Here is a 21,346-nt window from a genome sequence, read left to right as displayed (position 1 = left end):
TCAGTGTTAGAAGTAAATTCATTGTTCGCATCCTACACATATGCTGTGATTACCATTCAAATAATGACTCACAGGATTAAATGCTGTGCTTTGTGTCTGTGTTATGTCTGTTTTTGTCCCGTCAGTGTGTCCCAGTGGCAAATATGGGAAAGCCTGTGCTGAGATCTGCGTGTGCACTAACAATGGCACCTGCAACCCCATTGATGGCTCTTGCCAATGTTTCCCAGGTTGGACAGGAGACGACTGTTCGCAGAGTATGAACCAATTTGTCCTCTTTGTCTACGTTTTCAATTTCTCCTTCTTTTATTTTTCCCACTCTTAGTGTTTTATCCTACTACTCTTTCCCATCCATTTTCACCCCATTTCTTTCATGGACATCTCATGTCATAGTGCCGTGTAAATCATGACCATGTCCATTTTTCTTTAGCTGATGGGAGACCAAAAATTTCTTTGACAAATTACTTGATAGCATACTCTCAGTAATTTACACCGCACAAGAGAGAGACAATGTGAAATAGAGATGAGAGTAACAATGTCCCAGACATTCACGTCCCCCTCCGCTCTCACGCTGTTAATCTAATTATTAATTCCTAACAGTGACATTTTCGGCTTAAATTTGACTGAATTAAAACATTTATACTGTAGCTATGGCCCTCATTTCAATGTGATTTCCTCTTTATTTTGGCTGTACCACATTTCATTTGCAAAACATGCTAATTTTACATCAAATTCAACATTTTGTGTACATGTTATGTCAATCAGGGGCCTGTAAATGTCCGTTTAGATGCGTGTTTTATATTAAAACACAATACACATGTGTGTTAGTCTTCATTTGACGGTGTCTCTGGCTCCGCAGTTTGTCCCATAGGCCAGTGGGGACCTGACTGCTTGAACTCATGTAACTGTCACAATGGAGCCCAATGTAGTGCCTACGACGGAGAGTGCAGGTGCAGCCTGGGCTGGACCGGCCTCTACTGCACACAGCGTGAGTCTCTCTCACACACAAATACACACACACATTCACAGTTATTAAATGTACAAACAAGCCTCTATTATACACATGCAAACACTCTCATCCACACACACATAATAACAGTAAAGTGACACAGTGACATCTGTTGGCAGTTTTTCAGAACTGCACCAGGGAGTTGTGATGTGTTGTGGTCCTTATTAATAAATGCACGTTTTTTTCATGTCATTTAACTCATCATATGACCTTGCACAATGCTGAAATCAAAAGCCATCAGCATCACGCCTGCAAAAAATCTGAATCCATCTTTCATTCATTACGTCAATCATTTCTTGATCCCTCCTCTGCTGCCACTCTGTTTGAAACTTTTTTTTTATATTGGCAGTGATATAAACTCTTCCTTGATGAGTGATGAAATCAGTTTGTGTTTTGGTGCAATGTTTGCTCCAGTAGGCTTGTTATCTTTAGTGACCAGACTGTCTTTGCGTGTTTGTGAATTTTAGATACTGTGTATGTGTTTGTCTATGATTTGCTTTTAGTGTACAAGGCTGTCGTGAAGGGGCAACAACGCCATTCTAATATAGTTCAATAGGTAGATGTTACAAGAAATTCTAGTCATTTGTTGAATTCGAATGTTGCGGCCTCTCTTTCACTCTGGGTTTCCTGTTCCTGGGGTCATCAGCGTACAGCAACTGTGTGTTGTAGGTTAATGTTATGCAGCAGAATATCTCTTTCCTTCAGGCTGTCCCTCAGGGTTTTATGGGCGAGACTGTGCAGAGGTGTGCCACTGTCAAAATGGAGCTGACTGTGATCATATCACTGGCCAGTGTGCCTGTCGGACTGGCTTTATTGGGACCAACTGTGAACAGAGTGAGTGTTGTAGCCTCTTTAATGTGTTCTTGTGTTAGGGGGTTGTGAGAATGTCAATTTGAAAGGGACGTTTAGCAGCCCTGATCATGATGATGATGATGGTGGTGGTGGTGACTGATGATCTGTGTCTGTGACTGTGTTCCCCATCCACCATCCCAGGCAGTCGATCATAATGAGTGTTTAAGTGTTTGTTTTACATGGTGTGGATCTAGAATGTTTGGTTAATTGTGTATGTGTATGTGTTTTTATACAGAGTGTCCTCCTGGGACATTTGGCTATGGCTGTCAGCAGCTGTGTGAATGTATGAACAATGCCACCTGCGACTACGTGACCGGAACGTGCTACTGCAGCCCAGGATACAAAGGAATCCGCTGTGACCAGGGTAACACTCTCTTTCTTTATGTCCTTTTTCATCTGGTGTGAAAAAAACTATGGAAAAATCCCATAGCCTTAGCAACTACAAAGCAACACATTTAACAACCTTATAGACCCTCGGCAACTATATAGCAGCACATTAACAACCACCTAGACTCTTAGGAACCAAATAACAGCTCACTAACAACCACTCAGACTCTTAGCAACCAAATAGCAGCACACTAACAATCACTCAGACTCTTAGCAACCAAAAAGCAGCACACTAACAATCACTCAGACACTTGGCAACCAAATAGCAGCACACTAACAATAACTCAGACTCTTAGCAACCAAATAGCAGCACACTAACAATCACTCAGACTCTTGGCAACCAAAAAGCAGCACACTAACAATCACTCAGACTCTTAGCAACCAAAAAGCAGCACACTAACAATCACTCAGACTCTTAGCAACCAAAAAGCAGCACACTAACAATCACTCAGACTCTTAGCAACCAAATAGCAGCACACTAACAATTACTCAGACTCTTAGCAACCAAAAACGGCACACTAACAACCACTCAGACTCGTAGCAACCCCTAGCAACTAAATACCAACACCCAAACAACTGCTCAGAACCTTTGCAACTACAAAGGAACACATTAACAGCCATATGGAACCATAGCAACTACAAAGCAATACATTAATAACTGTTCAGACCCTTAGCAACTACAAAGCAACACATTTAACAACCTTATAAACGCTTGGCAACTATATAGCAGCACATTAAAAAGCACTCAGACTCTAAGCAACCAAATAGCAACACACTAACAGCCAATCAGACTCTTAACAACTTATAGCACCTAAATAGCAGCTCGCTAACAACCACTCACACCCTTAGCAACCCAAATACTGTAGTAGCACACTAACAACTGCTTAGACCCTTAGCAGCACACTGACAACCGCTCAAATCCTTACCAACACACTAACAAACACTCAGACCCTTAGCAACTACATGGCAACATGGTAACAACCAGTCAGACCCTTAGCAACCAAATAGTAGCACATAGAATTCACATTAACAACCACTTAGACCCTTGGCAACCACATAGAAGACTCGAGGAACTCCATAGCTACACATTATGAACTACTCAGACCCTTAGAAACTGCATAGTAATGCCCTGGCAACCACCCAGGCTACTACATGATGTGCCACTTACATTTTCTTCATAAGTCTTGATTATTGTGGAGTTTTTGTTTCTGTTATCATACATGCAACAAGAGATTAGCATTCATAAGAGTTCTATTGTATCTGTACTTTTGTGAATTAAGTTGCCTGATGTACTCCACGTTGATTTCAGTATAATCATATTCTGTGTCTCAGCGGCTCTAGTGATGGAGGAGCTGAACCCCTACACTAAGATCAGTCCTTCTCTGGGTTCAGAGCGCCAGTCCGCAGGTGCTGTCATGGGCATCATCTTCCTGCTGCTGATCATCATGGCCATGCTCAGCTTGTTTATTTGGTTCAGGCAGAGACAGAGAGAAAAAGGCCAGGAAATGCCCAGTGTCTCATACACCCCAGCCCTGCGTGTCAACAACACTGACTACTCCCTCTCTGGTGAGAACCTCCTTTGAGACTAATCAGCAAACATTGAATAAGCTGTTATCAACAAATTCAGATTCTCCATGAATGTTTTTACAAGTATTTTGAATGGTGTGTAGCGACATTTTAGTCCGTTCAGTAAAAGCAACAGTTTTAGCACTATATTATGGTTATCACAGTGCTACCACCCTTTCATAAACTGATAACCTTCACTTAAGTGTTCAATTAATATTTTAATTATGTGAAAATACGCATATTCATGGTCATTTTTTATGCCAGCTGCATGGGCTAGTTTTGATGATGTGGCTATAAATTGCTTGACCAATTCCATTAAGTATCATGAATTTCGGTCCATTAAACTGCCCTCTTCTACTCTGTTATTGCAGGAACAGGATGCCATGCATTATCAGACAGGAGTTTCATAAACTTTTACACTGTGGTTTGTAGAACTTTTTAACACTTCTCTCTTGTTCTCTCCCTTAGAAACATCTCAGAGCAGCAGCGGTGGCCAGTGCTTCTCCAATCCCAGCTACCACACTGTGGCACAGTGCAACATCTCATCCTCCACCACAGACAACCTGAATGGTACTCTCGCTCTTAAGGTGAGGACATAATGTAGACACATTTGATTACAGCAAAAGTTCGCATCCTACTGCATGATGGTTCAACAGACCATGCTTATGCTATGGAATATTACATAAAAACATGCTACGACATGGCCCCTTTTTTAATTAATTAATTGCTTTTTTAACAGGGATGCATTAAATTCAGTTTCACATGGTCATTTTTAAATATATTAAAATAGAAAACAGCTATTTAAAATTATAATATTTCACAATATTATTGTTGCTGTTTTTTTTATTAATGCAACCTTGGTGAGCATAAAAGACTTTCAAAAACATAAAAAATTCTTACTGAACACAAATTTTCAAACAGTATGTGTACATTAGACAGGATTAGTACCAGTAAAGGCTGACCAAACAATGTGTTATAGTTACGACAGTGTCAATAACAGTAAAATTGACTTATAAAATATGTTGTTCTTTAAAAAAGTATTTTCTAGTTAGGTAATTATGCTTGTGAGATAGATTTTATAGCTTAATTCGGACTTGATTCAATTGGAGTGTGACATTGCAAGAACTTTAGAACATAAAAAAATGGATCGTGGACCAAAAAAGGTCAAGAATCCCTTACACTGTTTCATCAAGATTATCAGGGCAATGATCTTTTACACTCTTTGATGTCTTTTTTCCCTTTTAGAAAGGAGACAGGAACAGTTCAGAATGGAGAGCATACTGCAATCTCAATGACCTGGGTCAGTGTCCTCACTTAATATCTTATCTCACCCCTATTTAAACCATCTTCTATCTGTTCCAGTCAGACAATGCCTGAAAAGTACTCATGCGATTTGAAATGGATGAGATATATCATTCTTTTCTCTGCTCAACCTATTCCGCTGAACAAATAGGACATTTGTTTTTCATTGAATCACCAGAGAATTAAACTACTTACTCATTCCTGGGGGTTTCGACGAACACCAGACGGTGCTTCTGGCACCGGAGCAAGACTGCTGCGTTTCTAATAAGCCCGTACTTTAGGTGGCACTATGCCTGTATTATCCAAGGTCACTCAGACTAGTGGGGAGAGAGTCCATTACCTCTCTGGCTTCCCACCCCAAGCCACCTCACCCCATTATGTCTACCTGCAGGTCTGCTGATAAGGCTTCAGCAGAGCATACAAGGCCTCTGAGACTCTGGTTGGAGGGTGGGTGTTTTAATCATGTTCTGTTGCAAGCCAATAGAGGAAGTGAAATAGGGCCAGTGGCCACAAGTTCAAAGTGGGACAGTGATTTCATCTTTTTATAGGAAGTTTTCCTGATTTCTGATTGCATTGTTGTATGTTAACTTGTAGATGACAACCTGTTTATAAATGGAAAGTTATTTTAAAGCCTGGGCCAGACGTTGTTACATTCTGATGAAGATTACAAAGACATTGTCTTCTTGGTGAATCCTTCACTATAGGAATCTGTGTTAAATGTGTGAAAGAGAACCATCAAGTTGAAACAAGTGAAAGTACAAACTGTCCTGTTCTTTAACAGACTAAACTACATAACATTTGTATCGAGGAAACCCCCAGCTGAACACTGTAACTCTACAGCTGTCATGCCACCATGGAGACTATTCACAGAGACAATCCAAATTAATATCACACTGGCTTTATCAGTGTGGGGTGGGTGTTCTGTTTAAGCATTTTCATTTATAGATCTTGACGTCACCCTAAAGGCATGTCAGTATCTCTGGCTAGTCAGCTGAGAAACGTGATTTAGAGACGTGATTTGGTTAAAGGTTAACTCAGAATACTCATTAGTGTTAAAGTTGGGTATTGCCTAAGAAACTGACTTTGCTTTTATATGTATATGTGCAGGCCTTCCTGTGTTGTTCTTTTTACCTTGCTTACCTGCCTTTCTATCTGTGTTTTTTGTTAGTGATAATTTTGTTGGTGCTTTAGATTAACCATTAAGCCTAAAAATCCATCCATTCGATACCAGTAAAGTGTCGTCCACAGAGTTGTTTATAGTAGACTCTAATTTTAGTTGGAGACAACATGAGGAAATGTTGGCATTTGTTCTTGAAAATTTACTATCAGTATATTGATAAATATATATATATTAAAATTACATTTATCGAGAGACTATATACTGCATATAGTATAATATTTTACAACATGCTAGCTATATGATCAATACATCATTATAATGACGTTTCTATGGAGATTTCCCATAAGTGATTTCTATCATTGGTTATTTATACTGTTGTTGAATCATGAATTACTCAGAATGTGTGTTCACGTGCCTCATTAGGAGTATCAAGAGGAGGTACACTTACACTGAGGGACAACAAAACCACTCGAATGGCCAAAGGTAATAATTATGATGGACATTTGCTCTTGTAATAAGAATATACCAAACTATACACTCCTCTTCCTCTTCCTCTTCCTTTTCCATCTTTTTCTATTGTGCCTAAACAAGGATCACTGCATTCTCTAAGTAAATAAAAAATGACTTTTGAAGACATATAGTGATCATACTAATCATACTTTACATTTCAACCGTGTAACTGGTTTGTAAATAGTCTGTTGTGTCATCACTTTTAATTTCTTCCTCTATATTTCCGGATGATGTATAAAAGTAATACATCCCGCAAATCTTTTAATCTCTCTCTCCACAATCTCTTCTTCAGCTACATTAGATCTTAGCTTCGTAACGAGATTTTCCAGTGCCGTCTAACTGAATTTCACTACCCTGGGATGCTCTTCCTAAACTGTAAATCATGGAAAAGTGCTAATTTAGCACCTTTGCATAGAGATTGTCTGGAACGTAACTTAATTTTTTCATATAGTTCTTTGTACAAATAATAACATTTATTACATTTTTGTCTCCCCCGTGTCTGTTCTCTCCCAGAAGGTGATGTGAAATGAATATGTGAATATGTGAGTAATATCTCTTCTGTAATGTGTGTAGATTACATAAAGGCCACCATGTGTAGCTCCAGCTCGTGCTCCCTAAATAGTGAGAACCCGTACGCCACCATCCGAGATCCGCCCAGCCTGGCCTGCAAGCACACTGAGAGCAGCTACGTGGAGATGAAGTCACCTGCTCACAGAGACCTGAGCTTCTGCTCCAGCACTAGCACAACCCTGACCACTGCCAGCAGGAACGTCTATGACGTGGGTGAGTCATGTATGCAGATGGATACTTACTACTTCCATGAAGTTTCCATCTCTCTTGCTTTTGTCTTTTTAAGCACAACATTGTTATTGAAACAGTGTTGTTAGTATGATGTTTCTCTCTAATGAGAAAAATATTGCTTTGTAATCCCTAAAGGAAAGACATATTGTGGGATTTTGCTTTTTTTTTTTTTTTTGCACAATTTTTAATAAGTACAATATATATGATGCCATGTGTCACTCATAAATTAATTAAAAAAGAGAAATTAGATTTATTTATTCATAGATTATGCTTTTTATTTCTTGATATAATTAGGAATTCAATATTCAGGTGTGTTTCATTGTTATTTGATTTATAAATACATTTTGCTTGCATGTAAATATGTTTTAGATGGATGCTATTGTATTATTTTAAAATCGTTTATTTGAAGTGGAATGAACAAAAGAAAGAAAGTATACATTTTACCATATTCCATACATAGTACGAATAAAATAATGAATACATAAATGTATTTATATATCTATTCTTATTTTTACATGTTTATATTTATATATTAGTGTTATTATGTATTATTTAGATGCTATAATAGTATTTATTAATATTCTGAATTAGCCTTCATTTTTATATTTTCATTTTTCATATTTTTGAATTTCCAGTTTTAGTTATTTTATTGTCCTTTTGTCAATTAGATTTTTTTTTTTTTTCGATATAGCTTTTATTTATTTTTATAAACATTTCAGTTTTTGTAATATTAAAACTTCGGTTTATTTATTTCAGGTAGTTGCCAAGGCAAAATTTGTCATTTTCATTTAAGTTTATGTTTTGTATTCTAATATTTATATTTTATTTCAGCTTTATTTCAATTGCCAAAAATTTTAATTGCTTTATTTTTAGTTAACAACAACGATACTGCTGTATATATGAAATGACATAAATACATACTTTTTTAATAGCTTTTGTATGGTTTATATGAATATAATTGTTTATGCATTTTCGATTATACTACAAGTTTGCAGCATTGTATTACAATATGGCAATATTCAATTTCACTATTTTACCCAAAATTTGTAAAAAAAATATCAAATGGAAAAATATTTAAATATACATTACATTCTAAAGATTCTTTATAAAATCTTTAGAACAAAATGTACTGTATACCTCAGAGAGAGCTACAGTACGTGTTGAAGGTTCAGAGAGAGTTTGAGAAATTGAGCTACTCACCCCTCTCCACCTTTCTTCCTCAGAACCGACAGTGAGTGTTCTTCAGGGACCCAACGGCCTAGCAACCGGATTCTCCCAGAGTCCTTATGACCTCCCGCGGAACAGCCACATTCCCAGCCACTACGACATCCTGCCAATGCGCCACAGCCCAACACACACCCCACCCCCTCCCGAAAGCCCCCCGAGCTCCCTGCTGTAGAGCCCAGTCCGGATACACAGACGCAAGACCGGGCGGCTCCGGGACCTCGTTTTTTAAATTTCAGTCTGTCTCACTCCTCATCTCTCTTTCTCTCCAACACTCATTCAAGTACAGATGCATGACACTGGAGGAGATCGTATTCCTCTTTGTGTCGAGTAAATGAGGATTGTGGGAAATGGAAACACACTCAACGATATGTTGATTCTTAAAAACTAGAGCTCCACACACTGGAACACATAATCAATGCGACTCGATGATCCAGAACTTTTCATTTGGAGTCGGCATCATTTCATTCGGATCTTGCAGCCGAGAGCCAAGGGGGACCATGAGGGAGAAATCCACTTTTTTTTCACCCTTCCCCAATAATAAGACTTTTTAATGTGTAAAGATGGTTACCATGATAGTATGAGATGAGTGAGAACCGATCAGAACTTTATAATACTGTACATTTATCTACCACTTATAAACCTACACAGAAATATTTCTAAAAGTTTATGAGGAGAGCCTGGGTCAACATGAGTGACACTGCTCACTTGTGGAATAACCTGGTCCTTTCTACTGTATATAGGAGTTCATGACTGTTGCTATCATTTATGAACGTGGGATTAAGTTGGGTGACACTTTTCAAAGCTATCATGTTTCTTCTTCTTATGTTTACATTTTTAAAAACGTCTGTTAGCAGGGTTTTTAATTTGTGGTTATGTATTTATGATGTTTATTTATACCTCGTCTGTGCAAGTGATGTTTTTCTTTATAGTGTTAAAGGTAAACATATTTAAGAGGGAAAAAAGTAGCATGTACAAATGATGATACCCATATTGACCAATTATTTTCTTGTGATTGTGCTATTTGTGCACAGTATTAATAATATAAAGTCAACATTATATGTTAGCTCTTATGTCATGATAGACTCCATGACAGGACGAGACCTCATACATGTCTTAAAAAGTACAGTATAAATAGATTTGGGAGTGTGCCATTCCTTGTTTCGGTTGGTTTGATGACTACAGCTTTGCGGCTTTGATTTGAGTTTTGTTCTGTGGCTGCATTCCCATAACATAGTGACAATCGTTCATAAATAAAAGGAAAAAATGCATTTCATCAATCCTACTACTTTTCAGGATTGTCCCAGAATGTTTTTTTTTTTTTTTTTTTTTACCGTTTAATTGCTGCTTGATTTTTTTCTGTTAAAAATATATTTAGTCCCAAGGGGTGTAGCCGTAAGTACCTCGGTTTTGACTTCATCATTGGGTAAGGTTTCGGTACAGTAGGAGAAAAACTAAACAAAATTGCTTTTTTATTCTTAAAACGGGATTACTTTACAAATAAATTCAATTATTAATTACAATTTTCTGGATAAAAAAATCTATCTCAGCTTATGCTCTAAATAGGGAGTGCTTTTATATTACTATAAAGTTACAATTAACAAGAGAGTCCACATTTATATGAAAAACTATGAAATAAACTATGCAAAGATGTAAATTGCACATAATGCATTTTTTAAATTAACTTCTAAATATATAACTTATATATTCAAATATATTCATTTCCACAGTGGCTGTCATCACTTGTTTCATAAGATTTATTTAAACATACATCACAAACAGGTAAAGTAAAATATGAGTAAGTATAAATAAGTATATTAGTCTAATATAACATACTTTTTCTTTACGAATACATTTACTGTTACACCCCTAATAGTCCTAATATATATATATATATATATATATATATATATATATATATATATATCCTAATTTTAAGCTTGCAATAAGGACATTACACATACTTCAACCGCTAACCATTATGATAATAGTCATCGCTTATCTGTTACATTATATAACTGCTTCCTTCTGAATAAACCAAACAATTTTTCTAACTTAAAAAAAATTTGGATATAGTGGCCATGCCTCAAAGAACTTAAATAAAATATTTAAAAAACAACAAATAATGTAACAACACATGACAGCAGTAGTTAATGAGGTTAAATGAAAATCTAAAATTAAAGGAATAGTTCACCCTCATTTTATTTTATTAAAACATATTTGAAGAAATTTAGCATTACATCACTTGTTCACCAATGGATCCTCTGCAGTGAATGGGTGCCGTCAGAATGAGAGTCCAAACAGCTGATGAAAACATCACAATAACCCACACACACTCAAGTTTATCAATTAACATATTGTGAAGTGAAAGGTTGCTTGCTTATAAGAAACAAATCCATCAAACATTTTCATCTTCAAAACCATTTATTTCAGCTGAAATATGAGCCATCTATAATATTGCTTTCTCCAGTGATATCTCTCATCTCATCTGAATCAGAAGAGAAATATTCACAGATCTAGCATGTGTTATGAGCTCAAACAGTCCAAAACAGTTCTTAACTAGTATGTTGGTGGCTTTTGATTTGAGAGGACAACAGGGAATTAACTTTTTCATTGGAGGAAGCATCATTATGGATTATGGACGTTATTATGTATTTAATGCTAAGAAACAAACTCATCTACTTCTTGGATGGCCTGAGGGTACATTTTCGTCTTTGGGTAAACTATTACTTTAAACACAAAGAACAGTAGAAGCCCAAATTTGAATTAACTACATATTTTATTTGCTCTTTTTAATTGGAATTACAGTGGACAGAGTAATAGTATAATCATAACAATACAAAATAAAAATCACAGTACAGTGCAGACAAAAGAAACAAAAAGAAAGTAAGTTCTCGAGGCAATCCATGAAAGATCTGACAGTCAGAAAAGTAATATCCGGGTAATCTTACTAGGACACACCAGCTTTATGCAGTGCATGGGCAGGTCATAGTTGTGCCATCTGTACCCTCACATCATTGGCACTGGCCCCTGTTAGCACCAGAGACCCCTGCCTCTAAAGAATAGTCATACAATCAGAGTCAGGGTCCTAAAACACAAACAGACCCTAACGCGTGTATAATCACAAGGTCTTTTCCTTTGTTTTACCTTATAAGATACAGGATACTAAAAACAGTAAAATGACTCACATGCACTTATGCGGTAATGTCGGTTCGTTCGGTTCAGTCTGATTCACTTATTACATTGCAGCCTTTAAGGGCCTTCAGTTCCACTTGGAATGTGTTCTGATACTGCTGAGGAGGATCGTAGCAAAATATGTTGCTTTACCTAGTGCTGGGGTAATTAAAGTCGAAGGGATCGATAACGAAAGTGAAATTTCCAGCAAATAAATGACTTCAGGCTTGCAGACTAAGATGCTGAGATCTACAGTATTCTTCCACCTGTGGTGACCATTATACAACATGCATTATTAGTTTAGTCTTTACTGATATTTTATGTCACACGGAGTATGTTTTATTAGACAGCCATTAAGCAAAGACGAGCATCACAGCTTGTGGTAGTTTCTCCATCTGCTGGACTCGAGACAGACTTTTTTGTAGGCTAAAACACGTAATACATTCATAAATTATCACACTGTCTCAACATCTAAACGTCTCACCATTTCGCCACGAAGATTAAAGGCTAACGGTAACACTTTAGAATAAGGTTCCATTAGTTAATGTTAGTTAATGTATTAATTAACATGAACAAACAATGAATAATACATTTATTACTGTATTTATTCATCTTCGTTAATGTTAGTTAATGAAAATACAGTTATTCATTGTTAGTTCATGGTAATTCACAGTGCATTAACTAATGTTAACAAGCACAACTTTTGATTTAAATAATGCATTAGTAAATGTTGAAATTAACATGAACAAAGACTTATAAATGCTGTAGAAGGATTGTTCTTGCTTAGTTCATGTTAACGAAAGTAGTTAACTAACATTAACTAATGGAACCTTATTCTAAAGTGTTACCAGGCTAACAACTCGATTTTAATGACTACCACGGAATAAATACAAGTTACAGGTCTTAAGATCATAAACTGTAGTGGCGCAAGTCAAACCGGGAGAGATAGTTTACATTCAGTGCAAAGACAAAAAGAGAAAGTATCCAGTCTATTCCCTAGAGTGCTCTCATGTGATGCGGCCGTCAGCTGGCCAGTATTCACTGCTGCGTGCTTTTCCTGTTCCGACTTTAACGACAAAGCAAAAGTACAATGGGTTTACGTTACATTTAGAGGAAGTCTCTAATCTACTCCCTCGTTTCATACTGAATAGGTCTGTGGTAGTGTTTCAAAGGGAACTTGTGCATGTTTGCTAAACTACTTTCCCCTCTCTTTGCATTATGACATCAATTACTGTTTATACAAATTGAACTTTTGATGTTCGAGGACAATAACGAGAAAAAAAAAAGTAAAAAAAAAGAAAAGAAAGTTCTAGTGTGTGATGAAGGCCTAGCTGCGCTGGCACGGGTAGCTAAAGAGGTGCAGCGTTTTAAGCACATATGTGAAGGCGTCCGTGTGACGCTCCATAAAAAAAAAAAGGCACTAAAACCACTATTCTACCTCGAAGCACGTGATGGTGGAGAGAAAACGGCGTGGCAGCTATAAGGCCTCTTCCACTGGCCTGATGGGGAAATCATGAATGCGATGTAACCCATGCCAAGTGAGTGAAGGAAATGTACATGCAATGTAAACCATACTTGGAAGATGGCTGAAAGGTGAAGACTGTGGTCTCTGGGCTCTAATGGTCATCTAACATCTATCAGGTACACCATCTCTCTACAATCACAACATTAAATATAGCAAAACCTCCAATACTGCACGTTTCTCCCCTCCACCCCAGTGACAAGGGGGCTGCTACTGAAGACATACATGAGCGAGCCTCAAACGCTTGCGGATGAAATCATATATTAAGACATTTCAGTAAAGATCGACACAGATGATTATTAAAATCCTGCAATATAAAAGCCTACCATGGCAGGAAGGAGGAAAACCAACTAAAAAAAAACAAACAAAAAACAACAAGCTTAGTCCAGACTGCAGGTGGTGACCCTTTGAGATTCCAGCTTTTGGAACCAGCCTCTGTGCTCAAGCCTAGTTGTGCAGCTGCATCTCAGACCCAAAGCAGTCTTGAAGAGGAGGGGAGGAGGGGGGGTGTCGCAGGTGGGTGGTTGGAGGAGGGCTTCGGGACTGGACCGGTGCTGCTAGATATTCTGGCAGCACTGCATCTTTGGTTTATTCTCAGTAGGTTGCACCTGGATGGACACCACATTGTTGCTTGGTGACATGTCATTGTCTCGGCGGTCAGACATCTGCTTTTGGGATACGATCCGGTATATTTCTGAAGAACAGAAAGAGATATTGATTCTAAGACAATGTGTGGTGCCAACAATCCAAGAACTGGTAATGAATGCGGACTTTGTGTTGCCATAAAAGCCTGTAAACCCTACAGTTATTACTGGATGTCAGGGACGAATGCAATTATAGCAACATTTTAAACATTTATTATTTGTTCCTCCTCTGCAGATGCCAGGAACCAAACAGAGGAGCAAAAGAAGATGGAAACTCTCTATTGCAGTCACGTCAGGCAAGAGAAACCAAAGCAGCGCTTTTGATGAGTCATTCATAAGGATATGGCCTTCAGCCAATCATTTACAATCTTTCTTTTCCTTTTAGACAAACCCACCGTTGTTTTATCAGGCCTGTTTAATGTGCATTTCCTTATTCACGCATTCCGCATTAAAAAAAATTTAAGTTTAGCAACCTTTAAACTTGCACTTTTTCAAAACATACTCACCAGTCAGGATGGTCTGAAAAGCGGTCTCTACGTTAGTGGAATCCAAAGCTGAGGTCTCCAAGAAGGACAGACCATTTTTCTCTGCAAACATGAGTGAACATTACATTAACAGTTATGGTAACAATTAACAAAGCATGCGAAGAAACTACAGAAGCCCTGGCTATACACACTTCCTGTAAATCATCAAGAGTTAAAAGTCTACTTCTAAGTGTTTATTGTGGATCTAACCTGCAAAAGCACGCGCTTCATCAGTGGGCACGGCCCGAAGGTGACGCAAGTCACTTTTATTGCCCACGAGCATGATGACTATGTTACTGTCTGCGTGGTCTCTGAGCTCCTTAAGCCAGCGCTCCACATTTTCATAGGTCAGGTGCTTGGCGATGTCATACACTAGAAGGGCCCCAACAGCTCCTCGGTAATACCTGCAGACCAACATGAAGAATTAATCAAAAGTAGATGATAAATTGAAGCGCATGTTCAATTAGTAAACTTAAAAGTCAACATGAAATCAAAATGCACACTCCTTGGTTCTAATGTGAATAATTCAGTGTTTATTCCAAATATAATACAAATATTTATCTTCGTTTGATGAACTATAAAAATGTCACAAACCCCTCCATAATGTAGAAATACATCAGATTATGCTAATATGGGCTGTGAAAGCCATTTCACATTGACTTTTAACTGAATAAAGAGTTAACAACTTCTATAAAAATAACTGTAATGTTAACTATATTACGTTCACTTCAACTCACAATACCTTTATCTCATTTGCCATATTAAATGCTTGACCTCTTTAAAGACAGGTGGATTCTGACCATCTCATTCTTCAACTGGACAAAAATTGTTCTGAAAGTGATTCTACTATATATGTTTTTTTTGTGATCATTACTGTTTGGACTTCTCTAATCTAAGAATTAGGATGATTATTAAAACTTAGTTATACTTAACGTCCTTGGCATGATTTGATTTAATCAAACAGAAAAATAAATCAAGAAATGTCAACTGGTATCTGCTATAAGAGGAATGACACTTTTGACATTTGAAGAACCTTACGCTGAAGTGATGGCCCGGTAGCGTTCCTGTCCAGCTGTGTCCCAGATCTGAGCTTTCACCGTCTTTCCATCCACCTGAATGCTACGTGTAGCAAACTCTACTCCAATGGTGCTTTTGCTCTCAAGGTTGAATTCATTACGGGTGAAACGAGACAGCAGGTTACTCTTCCCCACACCAGAGTCTCCAATCAGGACCACTTCAAAATAAAACAAATCAGGGCTTTATATCAACAGCAAGGTCTTTTAGAATGGTTAGTTGACCTAAAAATGTATATCATGTCATATTTCCAAACCGATAAGAATTTTTTTGCATCTTCAAAACACAAATCCAGATATTTTAATGATATCCATCCCTCCATTGAAAGTTAATTTCATCAAAACATTGACAGTTCAAAAAAAAAAAATCTTCCGTTTACCATATTTGATGTAATTCATGCACATGCATTAATCACTGTCCAGATATGAATAAAATCCTAAATTAAATATGTTCATCACATAAAGCAATTGTGTCTTTTCAGAAGACTTGGTGTCTTGTTTTTGAACCGTCAAAGTTTTGGTTACATGGACTTTTAATGGATTTTGAATGGCTGAGTAAATTACAATTTTAATTTTTGTGAACTATCCCTTTAAATAGCAATATGAGTGACACTTCTGTCTAAAATTAAATAAAGGAACAAACCTCTTCACATTTGGAAACTGAGTGCTTATGTCACAACCATACACCACAGCCTAATTTGAAAGTGAAGTGAATTGATAAAAAATGACCATTTTTGGTAACATTGTAGTGACTCGAACTTGGTGAAGAATCTGGGCTTGCAGAAATATTCTATTCTTATTTAAAGACATGTACACTGAACAACACTAAACTGCAAGATTAGAGAGGTAGTTTACTACGAATCACGTGTTAGCACGTCGTTTCCTAATTGATGACACAACATGTCTCACAGGAGTGAAACATCAAGCTGCTAGAACAATGCAAAGATCACTAAATGGGAAAACACAACTTGTTTCAGGGATTTTTTACCAAAAAGACATTTAATATTCTTTCATGAAGGAAAAACAACGATAAACATACGTTCGCATAGAGAAGCCGCGTCACCTGACATCTCATATTTACTTAAAAGACCATAACAATAAGCTCACACAAACAATTATACATTTTTCCAAGACAGTTCGTCAAAAACATGTAAATTCCATCATTATTCATGCTGTTCCAAACCCGTATTACTTTATGTTTGTCGGTAAAATGACAACTGGATGTCAGGGCGAACCTGAATGGAAGGACAAACCTCACTCATCGTCCACTTTTAAGGTACTGAAGAATATATAATGAAAGTGAATAGAGGTTTACGTTGTCCCAGATATGTCCTATAATGTTATCCACAGTAGAAATTCATACATGCTTGGAAAAACAATCAGGAAAACAGGCCGTTTCCAGTTTCCGCCTGCTCCGTTAAACTCCTCCAGCTATAGTCTCGGTTATCTTCAGCTAGCGCTCCAAGGTGTGGTCCGATCTACATAAACTGAGTTGATGTGATAACCATCACCCATATGGACAATGTGTGCAGTCGCTCAGTAATATTTCACATAAACCGACGAGCACTAAAATAATACTATTTCATTCGAGGAGCAGGAGTTTGTTTGGGCTGTTCGAAATCAGCTAGCCGGTTAGCTGGCCTTTAGTGTTTAATATAAAACCACACTAACTAACAATAACCGCGATTACAGAGCCGTTTTAACTTATACACTCGAGACAAATATAGTCTGTGCTCACCTTTAAACAAGTAGTCATATTCGTCGTCTCGCGTCCCCATCTCGATTAAAACAAAAGCGCAAACAATGGAAGAATGTGAAGGAAAAGTGGAACAGATCCGAGCCTGTCCTCTCCGCTGCTGCACTGCAGTGTGTTTGTGATTAGGCAGTAGCCATGCTAACAAGTTAGCAAGTAACCGAGCCAGTGAGCGTCTCCCGAAGTGTTCCGGGTTAGAGCTTTTACACGCTGTCAAAATAAAACCCTTTTTTTTATTTTATTTGGCAGTTTTTTAAAACGAAAGAATTCCAGAAAGTTGAAAATACCAATGTGTAAAATATTGTGTATGTTACCTTGTTGTTGATCATGTATATCTTAACGTCCTGTATTAATTTGTGTTCAGTGTGGTATTTTTGTTGATGCAGTACAGTGTTATTGTCTACAGTAGCTGATAATGCAACCAAATTTGCGACCTATCGTATTACAAACAGCTATAATAATGGTTGTGTGGCCGTGGTTTCATGTCGTGTTTTCATTTATTTTTTCAAAGGGAAACATAGCAAAAGAAAGAGACATATCATATGTTCGTTTTTGACCTGCAGTGATATATATGTGGCACCTATCTAGCCACCTATATGACGGCTAGTCATCAAAACCTGTAGATTTCAATTCGCATGGAGGGCGGTTCCATGGTGTAATGGTTAGCACTCTGGACTCTGAATCCAGCGATCCGAGTTCAAATCTCGGTGGAACCTAGCTTTTAATATTTTTGGTAGGAAATATTAGAATCTGACTTTACCACTAATAGGTAACAAGAGCATGAAACGTCTGTTCATAAAACTACAATAATTAGTGCAAACACCGTAAACACAAACCATTGTAAAAAACACATTTTTAATGAAAGTTTAAGATAACAATTGTTTTTTTTTTTAAAGGTGTTTAATTTTTTTTTTTTTCTGTTTTTTTTTATTCAATTTACGAATTGTCTAAACTGCACTCCGTTACGCGTTTTCTAACATTAGGTTTATTCGTAATAAATTGAAGCTTTACGTATGACCACTAGGGTGCAGTATTGTGCTTGTTTTAGGCCACACAAAATAAATAATGGTTGAAATATACTGAACCTGTGAATGCATAGACATAAACAAGGGGCTTCTTAATCCTTGCATTTGGTTATCTAAAACATACAGTTGTACCTTCTTTAGGTAGAAGAAAGGTAAAGGAATTTCAGTGGTGGTGGGAAAGTCCCCATAGCTCACACTTGAGTCACAGTGTACAGTAAGAGGAATATTTCAGATTTGAAATGATGCACACTCATCTCATATTTAGCCGCGTATATTTCATTTATTTCGAGTGGAAAGTGTGGAAATGACAAGGACAGTGATGACACCAAAGATATTTAGTCATTCTGTAATTCTTAAAACTATAAAATTTCCTACTTGGTTGCTCAATCATAGCAACAAAGCCTGTGACTCATAACAGACAAACTGCATTTCCTGGCAATGCATACCAGACATATGTTACTGCCAGTTATATGGAATACTCTGTTGAATACAGATTAATTTTTTTGTTTTATTTTCTTTCAGAACTTTACAGGTTTTTTTTTTTTTTTTTTTTTTGCACAAAAATAAATGGTTTACAACTATAAGACTGTTTTGTTCTTGTCATACTCTAGTTCAGAGAGCTGAATAAAGCAGCATCCAAACATTCCTTGACAATTCCAACATATTTAACAAATAAAGTTGTGTGATTTAAAGTATGGCTACACCCGGTTTGTCTTATTTTCTCTCATTACATCACCCAGACTCATCCAGGAAGACTTGGTCCAGAAGTTCAATGGTGCTTTGCAGCAAACTTTACAGGACTGTAACCAGGGCTGCATTTTTTATGTATATTCTGTACATCTGCCAGTAATGTTCTCTTGTTGCTGACTCATCTTCGAAAAGAATCTCCTGCTGGACAGTTGGGGGGTTTCCTTCACTGCAGACTGTGTTCTTATACCAACCAATGGGCAATGTAATGTCTTTCATTTTTGCCACTATTAAATAATATTTTAGGTGTTTTCCTCTTAGAAAAGTATGAGTTGAAAATAAATGAGTAAATACATACATGCTAGAAATAAAAAGCATACTAGAAGAAGTTTTTTTTAATGTAGAATGGAGGGTTGTTACCATTTTTTGAGCTTACAGTTGGATACTTTGTGTGAAAGTGCTAGTTTTGGAAGCGACAGGTCACTGGATGGTTTACATTTTAGAATATCTGAAATGGAAAATAGAGACATTTCCTAGTTCACTTGTCAAAATATAATTGAAATCTCACTTGTTATTATCTATGAATTACAAAAAAATGTTTTAGTACACATTTTTGTATATTTTAGATTTTTAATTGTTGTGGTTCCATATACTAATATTATAATTAGTGTCATTTAAAATGTTTACAATTATTTGCGGTTCAAACGGTTTAAATGCAATTCAATAAAATGTAATATAATACTAACCATTGTAAGACACAGGGCACCGAAATATGGGGACGTCTGGTCATCCTAATTTAGAATTCTCTAAAAAGCTTAATAAGTTTTGAAGTGCTTGTTTGCTATATGTTGCATTCATTTAACCAAACAGTGTCATCCACCTGAATTACAATTTCAAGTTTGGGTTTATGAGTTATTATATCATACAGAAGCACAAAGTGAAAGATAATAACATTACATTACTAGGCCCACAGGGAAATTAATTTTAGAGACACTGAGGTAGACGAAAACAAAGACACATTTCCAACACATAATTTTTGTGCAGCACGGTCGAATAAAAAGTAGGTAGAGTCATCATAAGTTTTGCCATCATTTTGCATCAATCATCATCAGTTTTACTTCTCAGACCTTTAATAACCCTTAGCTGTTTACCCTGGCCCGTATACAGGATGCCTTCATTTACTTCACTATATTACAATTAAATCTAATCTAATCTTGACAAACTATATCGTTGGAAAGGTCTAAGACTCCCAAATATTTATTTTACCAATGTTTTTTGTTACAAATGATGTAGGAAAAGTAATAGATTAATTTATGACAATAGTGCACTCTCAAAAATCTACATTATAAAAGGAGTTTTGACCTTTGTTTAAAAAAAAAGACTTCTTCGTTGCCTTATTCTGTATCACATTTTAGAAATCATCAGAAATTATTTATCAACTGAAAACTGAAAATCTCAAAATTCATCCTTTGAAACCCATTTGAAATTCAAACATCGCATTACCATGTAAATGGTACATCAAAATCATGTAACAAAATGTTTTCAGTCATGAATTATAAAAATGTAGGTTTGTATCATGCACATTCAAGTCTATCTTCAAAAATGCAAGTGACAGTTACATCAAAATGACATATCTATGGCGAACTGGAATACTACCACAAGTGGGCTGTGTATAAATTCAATCCCAATTTGTAACATAGCAAACATAATTGCTACATTGAAACAAATTTGAGAATCCTGTGAAGTTGCTGGAGTTGAATCTCAAGCAATGATTCTGGCAGACCCCAGAGGACATCATCAAACTCTTTTTTTTTTTTTTTTTACAGAAATCAAAAACTGCAGAAATGCAAAAGGTTGTACTCCACAGCAGACTAGACTCACAAGGCAGACAGTGAAGTTCCTTACCCAAAAGGCCATACTAGGTTGACTGTTGACGTCTGAAATTCTAGCCCTGCCATTTGGGTGGCCGACGTGTGGCCTTTGGAACCACTATAGGACTATATCACACAGGGCTGTTGGATGTCCTAGTTCTTCTGATGTTTATGGCTTTGTACAGCCAGCTGGGAGGACAGCCAGCATTGAGAGCAAAGCACTTGAACTGCTTTATTAAATCATTCATCTGGTTTTAAGTGGTTTTGAAGTGGTTTTGAAGTATTCTGGGTGACTTCTTGATGAA

At 36.9% G+C, this 21,346-nt stretch overlaps 2 protein-coding genes and 1 non-coding gene across 6 annotated transcripts in view; 2 read left to right on the top strand and 1 right to left on the bottom strand.

The window, feature by feature from the left end:
* Positions 1-10,053, top strand: part of LOC127934297 (multiple epidermal growth factor-like domains protein 11) — a 101,196-nt gene extending 91,143 nt beyond the window's left edge. For 2 of the 4 annotated variants that reach the window (XM_052531579.1, XM_052531578.1), the window contains 10 exons: positions 126-254; positions 857-985; positions 1,712-1,840; positions 2,094-2,222; positions 3,578-3,811; positions 4,280-4,398; positions 5,057-5,111; positions 6,657-6,716; positions 7,317-7,526; positions 8,768-10,053. In XM_052531579.1, the coding sequence (XP_052387539.1) occupies positions 126-254; positions 857-985; positions 1,712-1,840; positions 2,094-2,222; positions 3,578-3,811; positions 4,280-4,398; positions 5,057-5,111; positions 6,657-6,716; positions 7,317-7,526; positions 8,768-8,943 (1,370 nt within the window). In that variant the 3' untranslated portion in view covers positions 8,944-10,053. The remainder of the gene's footprint in view (positions 1-125; positions 255-856; positions 986-1,711; positions 1,841-2,093; positions 2,223-3,577; positions 3,812-4,279; positions 4,399-5,056; positions 5,112-6,656; positions 6,717-7,316; positions 7,527-8,767) is intronic. The other 2 variants (XM_052531580.1, XM_052531581.1) reach the window with 2 other exon arrangements.
* A 1,475-nt stretch (positions 10,054-11,528) lies between these two features.
* On the bottom strand, positions 11,529-17,642 carry LOC127934307 (ras-related protein Rab-11A). Its single transcript, XM_052531595.1, has 5 exons — positions 17,444-17,642; positions 15,671-15,866; positions 14,843-15,036; positions 14,615-14,695; positions 11,529-14,158 (listed from the first exon to the last, which is right to left on the bottom strand). Exons 1-5 carry the CDS (start codon positions 17,481-17,483, stop codon positions 14,022-14,024), a joined length of 648 nt encoding a protein of 215 aa, XP_052387555.1. The 5' UTR covers positions 17,484-17,642; the 3' UTR covers positions 11,529-14,021.
* A 460-nt stretch (positions 17,643-18,102) lies between these two features.
* On the top strand, positions 18,103-18,174 carry trnaq-cug (transfer RNA glutamine (anticodon CUG)). Its single transcript has one exon. It is a non-coding gene; the product is annotated as a tRNA-Gln (tRNA).
* The last annotated feature ends 3,172 nt before the right edge of the window (positions 18,175-21,346 follow it).

This window comes from Carassius gibelio, chromosome A18 (assembly GCF_023724105.1).
Source record: "Carassius gibelio isolate Cgi1373 ecotype wild population from Czech Republic chromosome A18, carGib1.2-hapl.c, whole genome shotgun sequence".
Taxonomy (NCBI): domain Eukaryota; kingdom Metazoa; phylum Chordata; class Actinopteri; order Cypriniformes; family Cyprinidae; genus Carassius; species Carassius gibelio.
Note: the sequence above shows the minus strand (reverse complement) of the source record. Positions and strands in the feature narration are given on the sequence as shown.